General features: G+C 43.2%; 2 protein-coding genes across 4 annotated transcripts in view; both read right to left on the bottom strand.

The window, feature by feature from the left end:
- The window catches only part of LOC111950065 (cdc42 effector protein 2-like), a 140935-nt gene that overhangs the window by 112158 nt on the left and 5022 nt on the right, over positions 1-23755 (bottom strand). The window contains exon 2 of one of the 2 annotated variants that reach the window (XR_011473981.1): positions 21808-23595. Coding sequence is in view for 1 of the 2 variants with exons in the window: in XM_023967409.2 (XP_023823177.1) it covers positions 22486-23256 (771 nt within the window). In the remaining variant the exon portion in view is untranslated. Of the gene's footprint in view, positions 1-18059; positions 23596-23755 lie in introns of those variants that run through there. The other variant, XM_023967409.2, reaches the window with a different exon arrangement.
- Positions 60-16662, bottom strand: dpf2 (double PHD fingers 2). 2 transcript variants are annotated; one of them, XM_023967390.2, is made up of 12 exons: positions 16621-16662; positions 14819-14979; positions 11447-11554; positions 11128-11306; positions 10926-11018; positions 10706-10790; positions 10405-10446; positions 7033-7170; positions 6338-6469; positions 6006-6118; positions 5803-5884; positions 60-5350 (listed from the first exon to the last, which is right to left on the bottom strand). In XM_023967390.2, exons 1-12 carry the CDS (start codon positions 16650-16652, stop codon positions 5268-5270), a joined length of 1248 nt encoding a protein of 415 aa, XP_023823158.1. In that variant the 5' UTR covers positions 16653-16662; the 3' UTR covers positions 60-5267. The 2 variants fall into 2 exon arrangements, with proteins under 2 accessions (XP_023823158.1, XP_023823157.1); XM_023967389.2 differs by lacking the exon at positions 10405-10446.

A 23755-nucleotide genomic window follows, 5' to 3' on the forward strand; every position in this document is an offset into this window, starting at 1 on the left:
CTCCACGGAGCAGTTGGTCTGCCCGTTTTGACTTCGGTCCAGAGCCATGAGGAAATGGCTTCTGTTTATGACATGTTTATTGAAACAGGGTTATGTTTTGGTCCATGTGCCTTCATGTTAAATCATCACCAGGAACTTGCAATACAAAAAGGTACAAAYATAAGAGACACAAAGATTCCATCACTGATACAATAGTGCTTCAGTGAYCTTGAACGCACACTGCTGCAATAGAGAAAAGAGGACACGGCACCAAATACAGCCAGTGACAAATATTTTATTTTCCTGGRAAAAAAAGACAAAACCGTCTACCATAAAGGCAATATTCATTCACAACTCAAATAAAGTCCCAAAACTGTTCTACATCAACTGAATCAATATCATTGCTGAATATGACGGCAAAACGAAAACCGTAATGTTCCAACTGAAACCTGCCTCTAAACAAACACCCCAAAAAAAGTCATGAGAAATACTTGTTTAATGCTTTAGTATTTGTTAGTTGGCTATTGATATAATATGATAGTATAGCTAAATTATATTACACAACTTCCTTACACTTTGATCAATTCAAATCTGAGCATACCATTAGCACACATTATCATGCACTTGCTTGACTGTTTTGCCTTTTTACCATGTCTGTCAATGTATCCTGTGTTTTTTACTGTCACTAGTTAAGGTAAAGACATTTTAGCTAATTGTAATTTGTGCAATTTGTGTGCCAGACCTGTGGAGAGCATTGTGCCCAGCTTTGGGGGAGAAGCGCATACAGAAAATACAAGGGGAAAAAAACAGGTCTTTCCTTTCCATGAGACAAAGAACTCAGACATGCAATTGATTCAGAAATGTGCCTTTAAGRTTCACCTTAGAATCCCTTTGTGCCCATGTGCGAATTATATAAATGTAGACCTATATATGACAATGTCAATACATTTATCCTCTAAGGAAAATGCTACAGTATAGCAAATGCAGGTGCACACACCAGTCTGCAGTTTGTGTTAACACACCACTGTCTGACTAGATCCTCTGATGGCTCCCCATCATTCCAATAACATTATCCCCCTGACAGTCCCAGTAGCACTTGTATTGCTCATTACTGCCCTCCTGTGGCTATAACTGAAGGGGAGTGTARATCATGACAGTCACGTGAGGCCCCAGTGGAGCAGGTTAGAGCAGGGTGGGATGAGACTTCCGAGCCGGTATGGGAAGGGAAACAAAGTCCTGTGCTCGGTAGCTATTTCCCAACACATAACAAGGGGTCGAGTTCAGGACTACTGCAGCTCTCTAGGACCTGTGTTGCCTACCAATGGAATATGTAACGATTGTTGGTAAAATGCTGGCTGTAGGTATACAGTCGTGGCCAAAAGTTTTGAGAATGACACAAATATAAATTTTCACAAAGTCTGCTGCCTCAGTTTGTATGATGGCAATTTGTATATACTCCAGAATGTTATGAAGAGTGATCAGATGAATTGCAATTAATTGCAAAGTCCCTCTTTGCCATGCAAATGAACTGAAACCCCAAAAAACATTTCCACTGCATTTCAGCCCTGCCACAAAAGGACCAGCTGACATCATGTCAGTGATTCTCTCGTTAACACAGGTGTGAGTGTTGTCGAGGACAAGGCTGAAGATCACTCTGTCATGCTGATTGAGTTTGAATAACAGACTGGAAGCTTCAAAAGGAGGGTGGTGCTTGGAATCATTGTTCTTCCTCTGTCAACCATGGTTACCTGCAAGGAAACATGTGCCGTCATTATTGCTTTGCAGAAAAAGGGCTTCACAGCCAAGGATATTGCTGCCAGTAAGATTGCACCTAAATCAACCATTTATCGGATCATCAAGAACTTCAAAGAGAGCTCTTCAATTGTTGTGAAGAAGGCTTCAGGGCGCCCAAGAAAGTCCAGCAAGCGCCAGGACCATCTCCTAAAGTTGATTCAGCTGCGGGATCGGGGCACCACCAGTACAGAGCTTGCTCAGGAATGGCAGCAGGCAGGTGTGAGTGCATCTGCACGCACAGTGAGGCAACGACTCTTGGAGGATGGCCTGGTGTCAAGAAGGGCAGCAAAGAAGCCACTTCTCTCCAGGAAAAACATCAGGGACAGACTGATATTCTGCAAGAGGTACAGGGTTAGAACTGGGGTAAAGTCATTTTCTCTGATGAATCCCCTTTCCGATTGTTTGGGGCATCCGGGAAAAAAGCTTGTCCGGAGAAGGTGAGTGCTACCATCAGTCCTGTGTCATGCCAACAGTAAAGCATCCTGAGATCATTCATGTGTGGGGTTGCTTCTCAGCCAAGGGAGTGAGCTCACTCACAATTTTGCCTAAGAACACCATGAATGAATAAAGAATGGTGAATAAATAAAGAATGGTACCAACACAGCCTCCGAGAGTAACTTCTCCCAACCATCCAGGAACAGTTTGGTGACGAACAATGCCTTTTCCAGCATGATGGAGCACCTTGCCATGAGGCAAAAGTGATAGCTAAGTGGCTCGGGGAACAAAACATCGATATTTTGGGTCCATGGCCAGGAAACTCCCCAGACCTTAATCCCACCGAGAACTTGTGGTCAATCCTCAAGAGGCAGGTGGACAAACATAAACCTACAAATTCTGACAAACTCCAAGCATTGATTATGCAAGAATGGGCTGCCATCAGTCAGGATGTGGCCCAGAAGTTAATTGACAGCATGCCATGGCGGATTGCAGAGGTCTTTAAAAAAAAAAGAGCCAACACTGCAAATATTGACTCTGCATCAACTTCATGTAATTGTCAATAAAAGCCTTTGACACATATGAAATGCTTGTACTTATACTTCAGTATTCTATAGTAACATTTGACAGAAATATCTAAAGACACTGAAGCAGCAAACGCTGTGGAAATTAATATTTGTGTCATTCTCAAAACTTTTGGCCACAACAGTAGAATACACTCAAATTAACTTCAACCAACCAGCAACCACTGACTCACTTTTCTTCAATGCAGCAAACACTCAATATCAATTCCTTAAAATAGTTACGCCAAGGTCCTGTTCCTCTCTGAGGTATAGAGATGGATGGGTACTAAGTAATGGTAAGGCCCTCTCTATGCTTTCCCAACTCGGTGTTGCCTCCACATCAGGAGCTGGAAGATTATTCATTAATATTGAAGATRGGCACTACACAAAGACTACAGAACCAACCTATTATTGCAGCTTTTAAATCATTTCACACCTTTAATATGCTATACAAATATATAAATATACAAAACCTTAAACATTTTCTTATTATGAACAAGCATTGGCATGCTAATTGATTTCAACTATTTCTCTCGTCTACACGCAAAACAGATATTTTGCAGAATAAAAGTAGGATCATTCGGAGCAGTCGTGTGCATGTGCAGTGCCTTCGGATTCTTCAGACAATTTCACTTTTYCCACATTTTGTTAMGTTACAGCTTTATTCTAAAATGTATTGTCCCCCCCACCAATCGACAACCAAATACCCCATAATGACWAAGCAAAAACAGGTTATTAGAAAKGTTTGCAAATGTATTAAAAATAAAAAACTGAAATATCACATTTACWTAAGTATTCAGACCCTTTACTCAGTACTTTGTTGGCAGCGATTACAGCCTCGAGTCTTCTTGGGTATGACGCTACAAGCTTGGCCCACCTGTATTTGGGTAGTTTCTCCCATTCTTYTCTGCAGATCCTCTCAGCCCTATCAGGTTGGATRGGGAGCGTCGCTACACAGCTATTTACAGGTCTATCMAGATATGTTAGATCGGGTTCAAGTCCAGGCTCTGGCTGAGCCATTCAAGGACATTCAGAGACTTGTCCTGTTGCAAGGTGAACCTTCGCCCCAATCTGAGTTCCTGAGTGCGCTGGAASAGTTTTTCATCAAGGATCTTTGCTCTGTTCATCTTTCCCTCGATTCTAACTAGTCTCAGAGTCCCTGCCGCTGAAAAACTTCCCCACAGCATGATGCTCCWACCACCATGCTTCACCATTGGGACGKTATTGGCCAGGTGATGAGCGTTGCCTGGTTTCTTCCAGACGTGATGCTTGGCATTCAGGCCAAAGAGTTCAATCTTGGTTTCATCAGACCAGAAAATCTTGTTTCTCATGGTCTGAGTCCTTTTAGGTGMCTTTTGGCAAACTCCAAGCAGGCTGTCATGTGCCTTTTACTGAGGAGTGGCTTCCGTCTGGCCATTCTACCATAAAGACCTTGATGGTGGAGTGCTGCAAAGATGGTTGTCCTTCTGGAAGCTTCTCCCATCTCCACAGAGGCGCTCTGTCGGAGTGACCATCGGGTTCCTGGTCACCTCCCTGACCAATACCCTTCTCCCCCAATTTCTCAGTATTGCCGAGCGGCCAGCTCTAAGAAGAGTCTTGGTGGTTCCAAATTTCTTCCATTTAAGAATTATGAAGGCCACTGTGTTCTTGGCGACCTTCAATGCTGGAGAAATGTTTTGGTACCCTTCCCCAGATCTGTGCCTCGACACAATCCTGTCTCGAAGCTCTATGGACAATTCCTTCGACCTCATGGCTTGGTTTTTGCTCTGACATGCACTATCAACTGTGGGACCTTATATAGACAGGTCTGTGCCTTTCCAAATCATGTTCAATCAATTGAATTTACCACAGGTGGACTCCAATCAAGGTGTAGAAACAGCTCAAGGATGATAAATGGAAACAGGATGCACCTGAGCTCAATTTCAAGTCTCATAGCAAAGGGTCTGAATACTTATGTAAATACGGTATTTCAGWTGTTTTTTTACAAAATTTGCAAAAATGTCTAAAAACCTTATGCATTGTCATTATGGGGTATTGTGTGTAGATTGATGAGGAAAATGTATTTAAAAAATCTATTTTAGAATAAGGCTGTAACGTAACAAAATGTGGAAAAAGTGAAGGGGTCTGAATACTTTCCGAATGCACTGTATGTGTGTCTGTATGTGAGATTGTGTGTACTTTGGCTGGTAAAAGCTGTTTGTGGTTTAAGCCACTTTTAAGGAAACATACTTGATGTATTGTCAAGTTCAGGATATTACACGTTGAGTTTGATATATTGACAAATAGTTGAAAACAAAAGCTTACATGGGTCACTTGAGCTTGGAACTGTGTAACAGTCATAGAACAACCAAACCTAAGCATGTTTCAGCGGGAGGGGGGGGGGCTGGTAAGGTACGCTTCCCTTTTCACAAGTCATCTGTCCCACCCCCTCCGCTCTACTGACCAGAGAGAGAACCTCACTGTGGAGGGAGGGTTGTATGTGAGGATGGGGGTCCATCACGACGGAGGGACATTACGGGTCTGGTATATTGACGCCTTGTCTTTCAATAGGTCCAGACACAGATGGCAGCTCCAGCTCCCTGTTAGAGGACACAAGGAAACAGAGGTGAATGACTCACAGACTTTTAGTCCTATAAATATCCTCTTTCTTCCATGGACCCACCTCATGTCATTAGCCCAGTTGAAGTCAGTGGGTCTCAAGGTAGAGGCTATTTTGTGATCTAACACTTTGCACTGATGAAGCATTTCAACGCTAGCTAAGAGCTGAAAGAGGTGATTCATCAGTAAAACACCTGGCCATGCTATCGTTGTCTGGCTACGCTGCCTGAGAGCTCTACTTGGACACTCGGCTCTGCCAAATTTACTGAGATAAATCTGTCTCCCTACGGAGAGGAAACCCACAACACTCGTTACCAAAAAAGCCGTTGACTCAAATCTCCCTTATTAGACAGGCAAATGGGGCAGTGGCTGTGAAAAAGCCCATTTCAGCCAACATTGTGGAACAGACATGTTGTTCACATCCTGCTCTTACCTTCTGGAGGTTCAGCCATAGGGGGGCTGAGACAGTACATGTGATAGCCTCTATCACAGTCATCACAGAACAGAAGCTGGTCCTGGACAAAAGACCACAGGCTCATTATACAATGCACTTTTCAGTGCACCACTTMATTTTAAATATACAGTGCACTTCCTTTATCCAACAGTAATAAGCATGACGCCTGCAGGTGAACTCACGTCGTTCTCTGAGGTGCCACAGATGTTGCAGCACTTGCACTCGATGCACTGCCAGCGGTAGGTCTTCACTGCAGCCATCATCACGGGGGTGAACTGCAGGCAGGATGGGTGGCCTGGGTTGGACACAGAGAATGGGTCTCACAGGACAAACCCTGTCTGCCACTGTCATTACTGCTGGTCTTTGTAACTATGCCATCATGCGTCTGACTCTGAACACACTCAATACGGATCCTAAAGTAAAGTCTATCACTCACACGCGCCCATACAAAATCGTCTCAAATACCGAGGTTATCCTGGTCTCTCAGTGTAAAGGCCAGGGGTGGAGCAGTTACCTGAACGTCCACAGTCTGAGCAGGACTGCAGCTCCTCTGACTGGCCCGTCTTCTGGTTGAGGGCRGAGTCTCCCAGGCAGAAGTCACAGTAGTTATTGGGTATCGCCAAACCATCTGGACCTTTCTTGGGTGCTGTGAGGGAGAGACACAGAATAAAACAACGTATAAGAATGCATYCAAAGGTTATTGATTAACAAGGATCCAGTGTCATTGGCCGTGGCCGAATAACTTATACTTGCGTTCTAAATAGAAGGCATTTTCGGTATGCGAAAAAATAAAATTGTATAGTATGTGAAATTTGGAAAATATTGTATGCTTTAAATGCCAGGATGTCATTCATACTAACTTCGGCTTTTCATCTAGTAAAATTCGCTGCACACTTTTGAGGAAGAGGATCGTCTTTCCAGACTCGCGTGTGTTTGACTACAGCCGATAATGAGATAACGGGACGTACTGTACCTAAATGAACGAATGGCGGGAATCAACACAATTGCGTATTAGATGATGTATTCTCARGATTGGAAAGCCTAGGATGTTGATATTTGTTGCTTACTGCATTATGTTGTACTAAACAGTATGTAGTACGATTATACACAGTATTTATTTTTAGTAAGTAGTAGGCAAGACAGRTTTCGGACACGGCCAACCAATGACCTATAAATGACCCCACTGGTCACCAATGACTGGTCACTTACTCTTAGGCTCCTCAGGCTGGGGCGGAGTGGGGGTGTGGACCTCAGGCACCTSCTTGTCCTCTCCCTCCTCCTCGGCCAGGTGGGAGTGGGTGTAGTGGTAACTCAGGCCCGGRCGATTCTTGTAACGCTTCCCACAGACTGCCAGAGAAACCCCCAAACACAACACGTGTGAAAACAAAAACATACGTAAACAATTAAGTAGCCTTCATACGAGGTCAGAGTACATYGTTTCCTAATCGCTCGGATCTGACCTTGCCGTGGCATTTGCTGATGCTGAAAAATCATATCCATGCAACCGTCCTCTGCAATGGCCTGCTGTTTTGCCTATCCTCCCACTTAGTCAAACAGTTTCAGCACGTCCATAACTCTGCTACCCTCCAGTCTGCACTGGCTCATCTTGGAAGAGTGATATTACGTTTCAATTTGCACTCAATAGCTGGAGGCGAGAGACCATCTGTGGCCCTGAATGACAATTGTGCAATTCAATTTCAACTGGAGCAGAGAAGGCGAGATACGTTCGTGGGAATGAATCTTTTCAGCAGACAAAACCATTGGAGAGATCTCAATCTAGCTTCTAGAATTTAGCCTAATGGAGTCTGTTTTAATGAATGGACCAAACATCTTAGATTAGTACTAATAACTTGAATGAAGATTACTCTTCCTGTGCCAGACTAGAACTCTGGTGCTTTGGGAATGGCATGAGGAGTCTAGACTAGACTAATACCCAGGGTTATAAATAGATGGATTTGTGGTGGGATTGTCTGAGTCGTGGAAACAAAGATGTCAGTGTTTTGCCCCAGCCTCAGGTCTAGCATAAGATGTACCAGCAGACCAAACATTTCCTCCCTCCCTTCCTCTCGCTCTCCCTCCCACACTCTCTTAATCCCTCCACTCACTCAATCACCCTCTCATTTCTTCAGCTGATTTCTAGAGGGGCAAGATTACTGACTAGGTCAGCTCCCAGCCCCAGCTCCCTGTCCCTTTCCCAGCCTGCCAGTCAAAGGCCATGGTGCAGAACCCAGGTTAGTATTCTTCTGGATGGACAAGGCTCTAAACATTCCTCCCCCCCACAGGCATTGCATAGGCACTCTCACACCAGGACCCACACAGCCCCAAGCTGGTGGTTCAAAACAAACGCAGAGGCACCATTTCACTCTAAAGAAACGGRTGAGGAGGACAGGACAGAACGTAGATGAGTTAAGAAAAAAGAAATGGAGTTAAGAAATGCAAATGAGTGTGCGGCCCTCCTTTATTTTTTWAAGAAATGCAAATGAGACATACTAAATTAAGAGACACAAAGCCAGATTATGACAAACATATWGCCAACAGTTGATTGGCTGTAGTGTGTGTAATAATAAGTGTGCCATACAGAGCCAAGACAGTCCTGAAGACAAACTACTGTTGGAGTAGCCTAAATGTCATTTAGGATAAAATAACACAAATTTACACTGCTACTTAAACTGTGGTGGAAACCAAGCACAGGAAAGGCATCTCCACGCTACACATTTACAATCCACTCTCAAGCATATCAAGTTAACTTTGACTTCAAGTCAATTGAACCTTAAATGAGGGACATTTAGTGGATGAGGGGAGGCAGCGACATTTTTAGCCTAGTCCACAGGTAAACTAATCTCTAAGTGTTCTACATTTAGCCTAGTCCACAGGTAAAACTAATCTCTCAGTGTTCTACATTTAGCCTAGTCCACAGGTAAAACTAATCTCTAAGTGTTCTACATTTAGCCTGGTCTATGGGTAAAACTAATCTCTAGTGTTCTACATTTAGCCTAGTCCACGGTAAAACTAATCTCTAAGTGTTCTACATTTAGCCTAGTCCACAGGTAAAACTAATCTCTAAGTTTCTACATTTAGCCTAGTCCACAGGTAAAACTAATCTCTCAGTGTTCTACATTTAGCCTAGTCCACAGGTAAAACTAATCTCTAAGTGTTCTACATTTAGCCTGGTCTATGGGTAAAACTAATCTCTAAGTGTTCTACATTTAGCCTAGTCCACAGGTAAAACTAATCTCTAAGTGTTCTACATTTAGCCTGGTCTATGGAAAACTAATCTCTAAGTGTTCTACATTTAGCCTAGTCCACGGGTAAAACTAATTCTAAGTGTTCTACATTTAGCCTAGTCCACAGGTAAAACTAATCTTTAAGTGTTCTACATTTAGCCTAGTTCACAGGTAAAACTAATCTCTAAGTGTTCTACATTTAGCCTAGTCCACAGGTAAAACTAATCTCTAAGTGTTTCTACATTTAGCCTGGTCTATGGTAAAACTAATCTCTAAGTGTTCTACATTTAGCCTAGTCCACGGGTAAAACTAATCTCTAAGTGTTCTACATTTAGCCTAGTCCACAGTAAAACTAATCTCCAGGTGTTCTACATTTAGCCTAGTCCACGGGTAAAACTAATCTCTAAGTTTTCTACATTTAGCCTAGTCTATGGGTAAAACTAATCTCAGTGTTTCACATTTAGCCTAGTCCACAGGTAAAACTAATCTCCAAGTGTTCTACATTTAGCCTAGTCCACGGGTAAAACTAATCTCTAAGTGTTCTACATTTAGCCTAGTCCACGGGTAAACAATCTCTAAGTGTTCTACATTTAGCCTGGTCTATGGGTAAAACTAATCTCAGTGTTCTACATTTAGCCTAGTCTATGGGTAAAACTAATCTCTAAGTGTTCTACATTTAGCCTAGTCCATGGGTAAAACTAACCTCAAAGTGTTCTACATTTAGCCTAGTCCATGGGTAAAACTAACCTCAAAGTGTTCTACATTTAGCCTAGTCTATGGGTAAAACTAATCTCAGTGTCTACATTTAGCCTAGTCTATGGGTAAAACTAATCTCAGTGTTCTACATTTAGCCTAGTCCATGGGTAAAACTAATCTCAGTGTTCTACATTTAGCCTAGTCTATGGGTAAAACTAATCTCAGTGTTCTACATTTAGCCTAGTCCATGGGTAAAACTAACCTCAAAGTGTTCTACATTTAGCCTAGTCTATGGGTAAAACTAATCTCAGTGTTCTACATTTAGCCTAGTCCATGGGTAAAACTAACCTCAAAGTGTTCTACATTTAGCCTAGTCTATGGGCTCAACTAATCTCAGTGTTCTACATTAGCCTAGTCTATGGGTAAAACTAATCTCAGTGTTCTACATTTAGCCTAGTCCATGGGTAAAACTAACCTCAAAGTGTTCTACATTTAGCCTAGTCTATGGGCTCAACTAATATCAGTGTTCTACATTTAGCCTAGTCTATGGGTAAAACTAATCTCATGTTCTACATTTAGCCAACACACACAGAGAAAAAACAAACAGGCATTAAGCAGCAGGACTGGAGGCAGAGGAAAAAGGAATGCGAGAGAAATATACCTCTTTCAGAAGGTTTTGAAATATGCTTTTGTTTGAAAGTGTCTGAAAGAGAGAAGAGAGAGAGYATAGACAGAAAGACTCAGAAGTACGGTCACAGACAGAAAGATTCAGAAAGGCATCAACAATGCGCCCGAGTGTCTGAGATTCAGCTGCAAGAGATGACAATTTCAGGAGCTAAAAGCAACAGACTTTGACTGCTTCCCAGCAACAGAGTTCCTACAGAGTAGCCCACCTCTGCAAAAGCCCATCTGTACTCCCACTGTTTCCCTCCCAGGCTCTACTGCACCCCCCTGGGACTCACTGTCACAGGAGTAGGGCTTGTCCTTGTCCTCCAGCGCAGCCGCCGCAGCGTCCAGCTTCTTCTTGGCACTGCTTACTCCACGACCCTGCGGACAAACACGCTGTCATAACACACCATCCCCAAAATCATAGTTACAGTCATTTTGCCACACTGGACACCATTTCAGATGAAATGCCCTTAACATCACTAACAATTATTGGTTTAAAAGAGCTTCGCACACCTTTCCCTTTCCTTTGCCTCTTCTTTTTGGGGTGTCCTCCTCATAGTCCTCATCCTCCAAGTCATCCAGGAAGTCATCTGGCTCCAGGACTCTCTGTGTTGACAGAGGAAAGCATGCAGCTGTAGTAGCTAGTGTCACTGGAGAAGTAGTAAACGAGCTAGGTATCACACACGGTCCATCCAACCACAGCAGGCTACGGTACCTTTCTGACACGTGCTGCAGGGGTGACCGCCCCACCAGTGTAGTCTGTCAGACTGGACTCCTCCTCAGGCCCTCGGAGCTCCGGAGGAACCCGTTTGTCCAGGGGTTCTCCCTTCAGCAGGGCCTCCAGACTGCTGCCATCAGAGGACAGGGAATCCTTCTTTAACCCCAAGTCCAGCTCTACAGACAGGGAGAACCACAAACAACCTTTACAAATGAGTAAAGAACAAACAGGAAAATGATGCACAGAGGGGCACACAAACGTGTCAACACAGCTTTAGTATTATTAAGCAGAGCAGCATGCCATGATAAGGACGTACCTGACTTTAGAGGAGGGAAGACGAGCTGGGGATCCTCTGGGGGGTGGGCTCGTCGTTTCTTCCTCCACCTGCGGGATGGGTAGGTGTACAACTGTCCTGGAGCCACGCCTGAGAGAGGACAGATAGGGTGCTCACTAACATGCAACTATGTCCCCACAGTGACAGCACATRCATACAGTGCCTTCTGAAAGTATTCAGAACCCTTGATTTYCCCCCACATTTTGTTACGTTACAGCCGTGTTCTAAAATGTATGAAATAAAAAAATCTTTSTCAATCTACAGACAATACACCAAATGACAGAGCTTGAGAGGCTCTGCAGAGAAGAATGGGAGAAACTCCCCAAATACAGGCGTGCCAAGCTTGTAKYKKCATACCCAAGAAGACTCAAGGCTGTAATCGCTGCCAAAGGTGCTTCAACAAAGTACTGAGTAAAGGGTCTAAATACTTATATAAATGTGATTTCTGTTTTAATTTTTAATACATTTGCAAACATTTCTAAAAACCTGTTTMWWWAAAAATGGGGTATTGTGTGTAGATTGATGAGGTGGRAAACTATTTAATCCATTTTAGAATGAGGCTGTAACGTAATAAAAAGTGGTAAAAGTCAAGGGGTATGAAAACTTTCCGAATGCACTGTATATAGCCATGTTATCGTTACTCATTGTGTATTTACTACTTGTGTTATTATTTTTCTATATTTTTGTTTCTGCATTGTTGGGAAGGGCCGTAAGTAAGCATTTCACTCTTACATGCTGACCACACCGCTCGCGTCGCAAAATAAATTTAAACATGCATGTTATTGAATTATTGCACCCACACTGCTCGCGCRCACCAACAAGAGTCTGCGTTGCCAAGCGCTAAAATACAGTGCCTTGCAAAAGTATTCATCCCCCTTGGCATTTTTCCTATTTTGTTGCATTACAACCTGTAATTTAAATKGATTTTTATTTGGATTTCATGTAATGGACATACACAAAATAGTCCAATTTGGTGAAGTAAAAAAAATGACTTGTTTCAAAAAATTCTCAAAGATATATAGCGGAAAAGTGGTGCATGCATATGTATGCACCCCCTTTGCTATGAAGCCCCTAAATAAGATCTGGTGCAACCAATTACCTTCAGAAGTCACATAATTAGTTAAATAAAGTCCACCTGTGTACAATCTAAGTGTCACATGATCTGTTAGATGATCTCTGTGTATACACACACACACCTGTTCTGAAAGGCCCCAGAATCTGTCACACCACTAAGCAAGGGGCACCACCAAGCAAGCGGCATCATGAAGACCAAGGAGCTCTCCAAACAGGCCAGGGACAAAGTTGTGGAGAAGTACAGATCAGGGTTGGGTTATAAAAAAAATATCAGAAACTTTGAACATCCCACAGAACACCATTAAATCCATTACAAAAAAATGGAAAGAATATGGCACCGCAACAAGCCTGCCAAAAGAGGGCCGCCCATCAAAACTCACGGACCAGGCAAGGAGGGCATTAATCAGACAGGCAACAAAAGAGACCAAAGATAACCCTGAAGGAGCTGCAAAGCTCCACAGCGGAGATGGGAGTATCTGTCCATAGGACCACTTTAAGCCGTACACTCCACAGAGCTGGGCTTTACGGAAGAGTGGCCAGAAAAATGCCATTGCTTAAAGAAAGAAATACAAACACGTTTGGTTTCACCAAAAGGTATGTGGGAGACTCCCCAAACATWTGGAAGAAGGTACTCTGGTCAGATGAGACTAAAATTGAGCTTTTTGGCCATCAAGGAAAACGCTATGTCTAGCGCAAACCCAGCACCTCTCATCATCCCGAGAATACCATCCCCACAGTGAAGCATGGTGGTGGCAGCATCATGCTGTGGGGATGTTTTTCCATCGGCAGGGACTGGGAAACCGGTCAGAATTGAAAGAATGATGGATGGCGCTAAATACAGGGAAATTCTTGAGGGAAACCTGTTTCAGTCTTCCAGAGATTTGAGACTGGGATGGAGGTTCACCTTCCAGCAGGACAATGACCCTAGGCATACTGCTAAAGCAACACTCGAGTGGTATAAGGGGAAACATTTTAATGTCTTGGAATGGCCTAGTCAAAACCCAGACCTCAATCCAATTGAGAATCTGTGGTATGACTTAGACTGCTGTACACCAGCGGAACTCATCCAACTTGAAGGGGCTGGAGCAGTATTGCCTTGAAGAATGGACAAAAATCCCAGTGGCTAGATGTGCCAAGCTTATAGAGACATACCCCAAGAAACTTGCAGCTGTAACTGCTTCAAAAGGTAGCACTACAAAGTATTGACTTCGGGGGGGTGAATAGTTATGCACGCTCAAGTACTGTTTTTTTTGTCTTATTTGTTGTTTGTTTCACAAAAAAATATATTTAGCATCTTCAAAGTGGTAGGCATGTTGTGTAAATCAAATGATACAAACCCCCAAACAATACATTTTAATTCCAGGTTGTAAGGCAACAAAGTAGGAAAAATGCCAAGGGGGGTGAATACTTCCGCAAGCCACTGTAGAAGTCAGTTCTATTTGTGACGCTGAACGCCGTGCAAGTCCTGCCTCTCCCATCGCCTCATTGGTACCCACATGCCATCTCCTCATTGGTTATACCCACATGGGTGAATAAAAGATGAACTGAGGTCGGTCGTGGTTATGGTAATACTATTAGATGCCAATCGCCATATAAAGTCCAAAGAAGRAAAGGCCWGGAAGGAGGAGATGACTAGAAACGATTCRGTTGACCGTTTTGTTTTTGGATTAATTGTCGGGAGTAGAGGACCTTGTGCAATTCAGGTAAAATAACTCAACGTTTATATCCCAGGACAAATTAGCTAGCAACAGCAAGCTAGCTAAATAGGACAAATTAGCTAGCAACTGCAAGCTAGCTAGCTAAATTGCCAGAAATGTTTCATGCTTTTTGATCTGTCCCCAAATACATTTTATTGGTTCAGAGTTTGTTTTGATATTTTAACCTGCGTGTCATGATCGCATTTGGTGTGGGGGGGGACAAAATCAATTTGCGTGGACGGTTTGGGTATGGTGTTAGTCTACAACTGTTGTTTACGAAGCATSTGAAAATAAAACATWTGAAGTGTACCTACAACTAAATACGTTCTAGACTTTTATGTGGACCTATCAAAAGGCATTAACTGTGACATATCTAAAAGACTTGTTTTAATGTTTCAGCTTACATAGCTCAACCCAAGTTCTCCAGAGGGCTTGMACTACAGTGCTCTCTCTTGTTCTCATCTCCAGATCATGAGAAGGTGGTGAATGACATAGCCTACTACACGAATCTGTGAACTCAGTAGTTCTGAAAGAAAACTCCTTTGCGACTTCAGTTAGTGTGTATGCGTACTGTATTTCTAACCTGGTCCCCTGTGTCTCTTCTCCATCCAAATGTAACAGTTGCTCTGCGCCACTCCAGTCTGAGAGTCCAGGAAGGGCATTCGAACACTCCTCTCGGCACATAGCCGGGCGTTGTAGTTATGGCACTGCTCCATGGCATCTCTGTAGTACTGCTCTCCCAGCCTGCACCCACACACAGAGAGGAGCAGCCAGGAACAAGTTAGCACTAGGAAACAGACTGCCTGTGTATACTGTGATAAGAAGTATACATTCATGCATCAGTTCAACAACTGACAGTACCTGGTGCGCTTCTCTACCATAGAGGTAGGTGTGGTATGTGGTCCTACCACCACTTTAAGCCAAATCATGCTGTCTGAATTCTAGGCTACCTCTCTACTATGCCGTAAAATAGGCTTAAAATAATTAAAACTTCAAAGCCTTTATYACAGCCTCAGATAAAAACCTTTTTGTTCCTTTTATGCTGGCACCTCGGAGCAGCAGGCAAGCAAACTATGTAATTGTGTCCCTGGACTTAGTAACTGGTGAGAATGTGTCAGCAGGTGCTCTTTTGTTGGCTTGGCAACGGCGTCTGCCTGGTAGGAAGCACAGCCTCTGCTGGTTCAGATTTTCAACAGGATCAGCATGAGTGAAACCCATTTTTTTTTTTACTTACGTAAATGCTCTGTGGGGTGTCCTGAAAGCTTCGTAGTACTATCATTTTAAATCTATTTATGYAAAGTGATACGAAAGCTTTAGGGAAATATGCATAATAACTGTTCTCGTGTTTTAAACTACATTTGTTTCATGGAAATTTTCTGAAATTGGTTGTATTGTCTTGATGAAACCCACATCTGATTCATATCACCAAACTCCTTCGGCAAAAATGATTTTTAACACTGCCCCAAAGACATGACTTTTATAGTGACTAATGCATTGTGGTGACACATGGATTTCCTGTTGGAAAGCGCAACAAAACATGCACTCCGCATAAAAGCATGCCAGGACAACATCTGCAGACAGTGTCAGCTGATAAATTCAGAACACATATTGTACAAGACCTGGACTAATTTCTAACTAGTAGGCCTAACCTTACATACTACAACAACAGCCTCTATGCACTCTAACTAAGAAGCTAAACGTAACAACCAAATTGCTAACGGGATATCCGCAACTCCCTATCCGTAATCCGACTAATTCCAAGGGGAGTTTGAAAACACCCACCGTGAGAGTAAACCGGGACAGTGACGTGCTAGCTATCTAGTTTACAATCATTTTAGCTAACAACATTAGCTCGCTACCACAATGACTGCAATTCTTCATGTACATTTGCTAACTTGTGCCCGACGTTTGGTTACATAATGASATTTGGTTCCTTTCAATGTGTTCATTAACCACAACTATTGACAAAACGTTAGCTAGYTGACCTGCTGAGTGTTGACTCTGTGCTGACACAGATGGTTGGCTAGCTGGGGTTTATTCATTACGGATAACGTTCGCCGTTTAAGAACGAAACGGGGAGGGACMTACCTATATTTTTCCAATATAAACTCTCGTTTGCKTTTTCCGTTTGGAGTAAACGGTTTCTGTTGCAACAGACAAAACATTTTGCAAGATAATCAGCGTATTACACCACAGGCTAGCCATTTCCTACAGTCCGCAAAGCTCAACTACTTAGTTTGATAACTGAGTTACTCGATTCCTTTAACGAACATGTTCGGCAATTTACCATAACATATACATGTTTCTGCTACCACCGACCTTTATTATATTTAAACGTAAAACACATTCGCGTACTTTAACTAGGTGGAAAGAAACAGTACTTACAGTTTAACAACATTCTCAACAACAGCCGCCATCTTGGTTTGCTTTGTCGTGGATAGTTTGCGCCTGCGCGGGGGGGGGGGGTTTACAATAGCCAGCTATGGGTTTTAGGCACTATGCAATTTCAGGCAACATGATTAAATCATGTCTTGTGTAATGTAATGTAGAYTTCAGTGTTACTATTATAACTGATTCATGTACTACTTCTAGTGATATACTAAAATGTCCAGCAGATGGAGATGTAACCAAGTGGAAGGAAAGGATCATTCTGGCCAAAGATTTCAGGTAGCTCTTCTGACATGTAAACTGTCAAACTCACTGAATGCTAACCAATTTCAGACCTGTCGGTGCACCTATATTGCATCTTTCATGTTAAAACCTTTCCTCTATTCATGACAACCTCATCCCGCTATACCACCCCAGCGGAGGTCCAAACTCAGGCCAGGGAGAAAGAGGCTGACATGGGCACTCAGCAGGCCTTTCCATCATCCTTATCACCTCAACACATCTGTGTATACCATGCTTCTAGACCTAGACACACAGCTGTTGTTCCTAGCCAATGAGGGAGACGGTGGAAAAACAACACTTGTTTGATTGTGAAACTTACCAGGGGTCTCCTTCGAATGCCACTGGTGTTTTTGTTTTGCAGTTACATAATTTATCCAGGCCAGTGGGGACACATTCCACTTATACTGTAGCGTGAGGTTTTGAGTATGATTAATTTACAAAGGAATAGATTGTGCGGTTCAAGAATCAACACAAGTATATTCTGGAGGTCACCTTGGAAATCTCCTGGCATGTCTTTGCTGGTGCACCAATCGCTGTGTTTCGCTTTCTCTGTAGAGAAACAAAAGAGCTTGTGTAGAAGATCTGGATCGGTGCATATAGGGACATCCAGGCATTCCCAAAATGGCACAAAAGCGTCTTGTTTGCGCCACTCCATCAAACCCAACTCCTGTCATGGTTATAATTTACAAAACTATTACAGTATAACGAAGGTCAAATRACATGTGACCCCTGCACTAGAATATTATTATTTATTTTTAAATGTAACCTTTATTTAACTAGGCAAGTCAGTTAAGAACAAATTCCTATTTACAATGACGGCCTACACCGGCCAAACCTGGACCAACTGTGCGCCGCCCTATGGAACTCCCAATCACGGGCGGTTGTGATACAGYCTGGAATCGAACCAGGGTGTCTGTAGTGACGTCTCAAGCACTGAGATGCAGTGCCTTAGACCGCTGCGCCACTCGGGAGSCCAATRTCTTTCCATCTCTGAAGTTCCTTGAAGATTCAAGCACAAAGGGGCAGAAAAAAATATCAAGATGAAAACAAATTTACAACAAGCTTTTTGAAAACACAGTTGAAACAGTGTTGTTTTTAACTTGTTTGCTGCAACTATTTGCTCTGATCAGAAATACACCATGAGAGAAAAGGTTACAAATAAATATCTTTGGTCTCTCCGTCTCCTCATCTGCCCCGGCGGTTTCACCCCCGTCTCCTCGGAGAACCTCCCCCTGCAGGGCCCATCTCAGTGGTGTTCCCAGAGCTATTAAAGAACTGGATGGGCCATGGCAAACAACAGAAAAGACAAAACATGGACGTCGTTTTTCTTCTAACCATAATATTGCATTTATTCATTTACAGCTTGTAATCAATTCTGTGACGCCAGTAAATAATTTGTCCCAGCATGTAAAATACACCAATTGATAGCAGCATAAGTCATCATCAAACACATCATTATTGTGCAAAAATGGAAGATCAGCTAAGGTTATGATGTAAGACATCTACAAAACTTTGATAAGTTTGGTGCCTATAGTTCCCTGTGTGTAGCCTCATATCTGGTGATTCCGATATGTGTTTGGTTCTGTATGCTGCAATCCCTTTCTAAAACAACCAACAGCTACTTGGAGGTCAGGACAAGTAGATAGATACAATGTGAAACATGCCAAAATAACTTGAGTTCAATTATCGTAGGAGGCATAGCATATTTCACAGCTTTAAAAAAAGGAAGACTGTTCACATAGTCGTATACTGTACATAACGACTTTAACTAGATTGTAAAAGCCAGTGAAGGTTATTAGTGTCAACATTAGTCCATCAACAGTCTTTCACGATGCAGGAGAGGCTGGTGTACTGTACTGAGGAGTTGGCTGCATGTCTGTCAGCAGAGCTCCAGGGTAAACAGACACAGTCTTACGTAACACCATCCTGGCCTGGCCACGGTCAGCAGGACAGCTCCAGTATCTGGACCAGGCTCGGGCTACGGACARACTGTGCTGCAGTACAACTTATCACATCCTCTCTCTCTCTCTCTGAGTTGAAGCATATGTCTACTAATACAGTCCTCTTCCCAAAATGTCAGCTATGGAGTCCAAGTGCTTTTCCAGCTGATTTAGAAATCACATAAACGATGCACAGGGTGGATTTTATGGAATGAGAACATTATATGTTGATAGATATGGCCTGATKAGTTGATATCCAAAAGTAAACATAGAAATTAGAGCAGTKTAAAAGCTRTAATTCATGGAACAATGCTGGAACTATGCTGTTACAATGCTTGCCAACAGGTTTATTGTAAATGTTAACATTKTATTGTGCAGGAAAGGGTTTATAGTGCTTTAGTGAGTTTGTCAAAGTATCAAGAAATGTAATCTGAGACTATAATGATATTGTTAAGYGTTATGCACAAATGTAGTCTGTTTTCCTACAATATGGTATAATGTGTTAACRGGGAATCCAACGTTTTGTGCCATTGGTCCATCCTCAAGGTAAACCTAACCATCATTGGGCCATCCGTTATAAAGAACCCTGTATGTTCTTATATTATACTATATCCAAAATATTTTCTACAATGTTAAAGTGAATCCGTGCACCTCTGGGTGCAAATAATCATGCATTTATTGTCGAGTTTGTGAAGAATCAATAACCTGTTATCATTTTCTAGTTGATTGCTACATTCTAATTAATATAATATTGAAAAMAAATATACAGTACCAATCAAAAGTTGACACACCTACTCATTCAAGGGTTTTCCTTTATTTTTACTATTTTCTACATTGTAGAATAATAGTGAAGAATTCAAAAATATGAAATAACACATGGAATCATGTATTAACCAAACAAAGTGTTAAAACAAATCAAAATATATTTTATATTTGAGATTCTTCAAACAGCCACCCTTTGTCTTGACGACAGCTTTGCACACTCTTGGCATTCTCTCAACCAGCTTCACCTGGAATGCTTTTCCAACAGTCTTGAAGGAGTTCCCACATTTGCTGAGCACTTGTTGGCTGCTTTTTCTTCACTCCGCGGTCCAACTCATCCCAAACCATCTCAATTGGGTTGAAGTCGGGTGATTGTGGAAGCCAGGTCATCTGATGCAGCACTCCATCACTCTCCTTCTTGGTCAAATAGCCCTTACACAGCCTGGAAGTGGGTTGTTGTCATTGTCCTGTTGAAAAACAAATGATAGTCCCACTAAACGCAAACCAGATGGGATGGCGTATTGCTGCAGAATGCTGTGGTAGCCATGCCGGTTAAGTGTGCCTAAATAAACCACAGACACTGTCACCAGCAAAGCACCCCCACACCTCCTCCATGCTTTAGGGTGGGAACCACACATGCGGAGATCATCCGTTCACCTACTCTGCGTCTCACAAAGACACGACGGTTGGAACCAAAAATCTCACATTTAGACTCATCAGACCAAAAGACCAGTTCCACCGGTCTAATGTCCATTGCTCGTGCTTCTTGACCCAAGCAAGTCTCTTCTTATTGGTGTCCTTTAGTAGTGGTTTCTTTGCAGMAATTCGACCATGAACRCCTGATTCATGCAGTCTCCTCTGAACAGTTGATGTTGAGMTGTGTMTSTTACTTGAASTCTCTGAAGCATTTATTTGGGCTGCAATCTGTGGCGGTCCTCATGAGATCCAGTTTCATCRTGGCGCATGGTGGTTTTTGCGACTGCACTTGAAGAAACTTTCTAAATTCTTTTAATCTTCCAGATTGACTGACCTTCATGTCTTAAAGTAAAGTAATGATGGACTGTCATTTCTCTTTGCTCATTTGAGCTGTTCWTGCCATAATATGGACTTGGTCTTTTACCAAATRGGSCTATCTTCTGTATACCACCCCTACCGTGTCACAACACAACTGATTGGCTCAAACTCATTAAGGAAAGAAATTCCACAAATGAACTTAACAAGGCACACCTGTTAATTGAAATGCATTCCAGGTGACTACCTCATTAAGCTGGTTGAGAGAATGCCAAGAGTGTGCAAAGCTGTCAACAAGGCAAAGGGTGGCTACTTTGAAGAATCTCAAATATATTTTTTGTTACACTACATGATTCCATGTGTTATTTCATAGTTTTGATGTCTTCACTATTATTCCACAATGTATAAAATAGTCAAAATAAAGAAAAACCCTTGAATGAGTAGGTGTGTCCAAACTTTTGATTGGTACTGTATACCCCATGAAGCAAACTGTGATCTGGCAACTCTACCTTGTACTGTATTCATTTGTAATTTACACAAATATCAGACTTAAAATGTATCAACCCCTACAAGAATGTCCATGAATTATGATCCACATAATAATGCACATTTCCTGTTGCTGCAGTATTATTTTCCTGCTGTAGCAAACTGGCTCAAATTAAAACCCTCTCTCTGTATCTTGTAACAAGAATTCCAAATAACATTGGTAAAAGTCTGATTCAGAACTTCTCTGTGTTGGTACAGAGATAGTTTGAGCAACACAAAGACTTGGAGGGCTACAGCGGTGAGATAATCTCCAAATGTGTCCAACATCTCAATTACCAGAGYATGAGGGCCAGTTTGAGCAGCTCTCTGTAGATCTGCTGAAATGTCAAAAGATATGGAACTGAGCTCTCCAAAACTCATTGTCTCTCCTGATACAAAMGTTACAGCTTTCACATTCTTGCATTAAAAATAACAAAAGCTGGAAAATGACACATCTGACTCAGGGATGTGACCTCCTCCACCACTCTGGATCTTTGTCCTTGCAGACATTTAAAACAAATATATGTAACCTTTATWTAACTAGGCAAGTCTGTTAAGAATAAATTCTTATTTACAATGACGGCCTACACCGGCCAAACCCGGACGATGCTGGGCCAATTGTGTGCCGCCCTATGGTACTCCCAATCACGGCCGGTTGTGAAACAGCCTGAAATCGAACCAGGGTCTGTAGTGATGCCTCTTGCACTGAGATGCAGTGCCTCAGACCGCTGCGCCACTCGGCAGACACCCTCCCTGTTGTACAGTTCCTCTTTCCATAAGCGTGTCTTTGATAATGTATATCCAACCATGAATAGAATGTCAGTTCCAGAACAGCTTTGTAAGCTGGATAAATCTGTGTGACACAGACACCAAACTGTGATCTCAGGAGCACGGACAGTAGTCTACAGCTCAGGTGCAGTAAAAAAAATTCAAACTGTGACCTTCAGGTTTTACAATACCATTTCACTCCCACTGACAAATATGATCCCAGTCAGATACATGCTGACCTCAGTTCCTGACCAGCAGTATATTCTTTCACCGGTTTCTTCATATCCTCTTTGGAGGACGGGGAGAGGAGATTTAACAGTGTCAGCTTTTGGCTCATGGTCACTTCATTTCGTACTTACTATATTAAGTAATTTGCATGGAAAAGTGTAGAAAGATATTCAATATCAATTAAAACACTAACAGCAACTGAAGTTAAGTTCCAGGGGGAAAAAGCACTTCATATGAGCGTACTACTGTACAAATCCAGCCTTGTAATCCAGCAAGGCTTGGTTGAGGTCAGAACCTCCTCTTATACACTAAGGAGGTCAGTCAGAGGACAGAGGGCTTCTCATGGTCAGGTGTAGAGCTCCTGCCGCCCTCCCTGCAGACAGGTTCCGTTGAGGCCACTGAGGCGCTGGCTATCCATAATCTGCAGCACGTCATCCAGGATGGAGGGGCCCAGGTCCAGGTGCAGGGAGAGCAGGGAGCCTGCGTGGGACAGGTAGGGGCGCTCCTGGCCCCCATCATCCAGATAAGGGTCCTGGATACACACATCCTCGCCTGATGACAACCTGGGGGAGGRCGGGCTGAACTGGGACGTCTTGCTGGGAGCCTGTGCTGAGGGAGAAGACGAGTCCAGGCCTGGGTGATGGGGCGTCAGGATCTCGTCATCCAGGTGCAGTCGGGGAGGCTTGGGTGGAGGGGGCGCGTTCTGAGGCGGATGGGGGCGGGCGGAGGAGGGTGCAGAGGTGACTGGTAGGGTGATGGCCTGCACCCCTTCGATGACGGGCAGCGAGAGGGCGTTCTTCAGCAGGGGGGAGCTCTCTGAGGAGGGTGTGTGTCCGCTGTCGCTGGCAGTACGGCTGAACTGGAAGGGCTCTGCGTACATGGAGGAGCGCTGAGACAGGTTGTGGCCCTGCTGCCCAGGGAGAAGGTGGAACTTCCCCTGCAGGAAGGACAGGTCCCCGAACAGGTCGTCATCCCCCCCGCCGCTCCCGATATGGATGGTGTGGCGGAAGTCCCCCAGCGGAGGACTGATCATGTCAGAGGAAAGGATGTCCCGCAGCTTCTCCTTCTTCCCCTTCCTGCTTCGCCGCTTCAGATAGATGGGCGCCTTGGTGGACATGTCGGGAGCCCTCCCTGGGCAGCAGAGACTCAGCTYCTGCAACAATGTGAGGGGAGGTGGTGGGGAGAGGAGGACGGGCAGGGCTCCTCTCTGAATCAGACACAGGGAGAAGGAATCAAGCTGGCTGGCTGAGCTAAACTATTAATGGTCAAATCAGGTCTGGTGATTAGGGAGGACTGCTACTTCTGCAGTCAGCTTTAAAATGATGAATAGTACCAAACAAAGTCCAGATCACTCTCTTGGAATAGAGCTTCAGTGAGCAGGATGTAGGGTTGACACTTTGGCTGCGGAGGAGGTTTCTTGGTGAGGTAAAAGGATTATGTCCACAGTTTTAATCAACTGCAGAAAGAAGCAGAAGAAACCATTAGAATAGAAAACTATTACAAAACCYGTGTTATAAAATGCATGATTTATAAACATGCAGGAATAATCCTCCGCCATGAGAGAACTTCATTTCATATGTTCTGAAACATAATCTATAGGGAAAATAAACACTCAA

This window comes from Salvelinus sp. IW2-2015, linkage group LG23 (genome assembly GCF_002910315.2).
Source record: "Salvelinus sp. IW2-2015 linkage group LG23, ASM291031v2, whole genome shotgun sequence".
NCBI lineage: Eukaryota > Metazoa > Chordata > Actinopteri > Salmoniformes > Salmonidae > Salvelinus > Salvelinus sp. IW2-2015.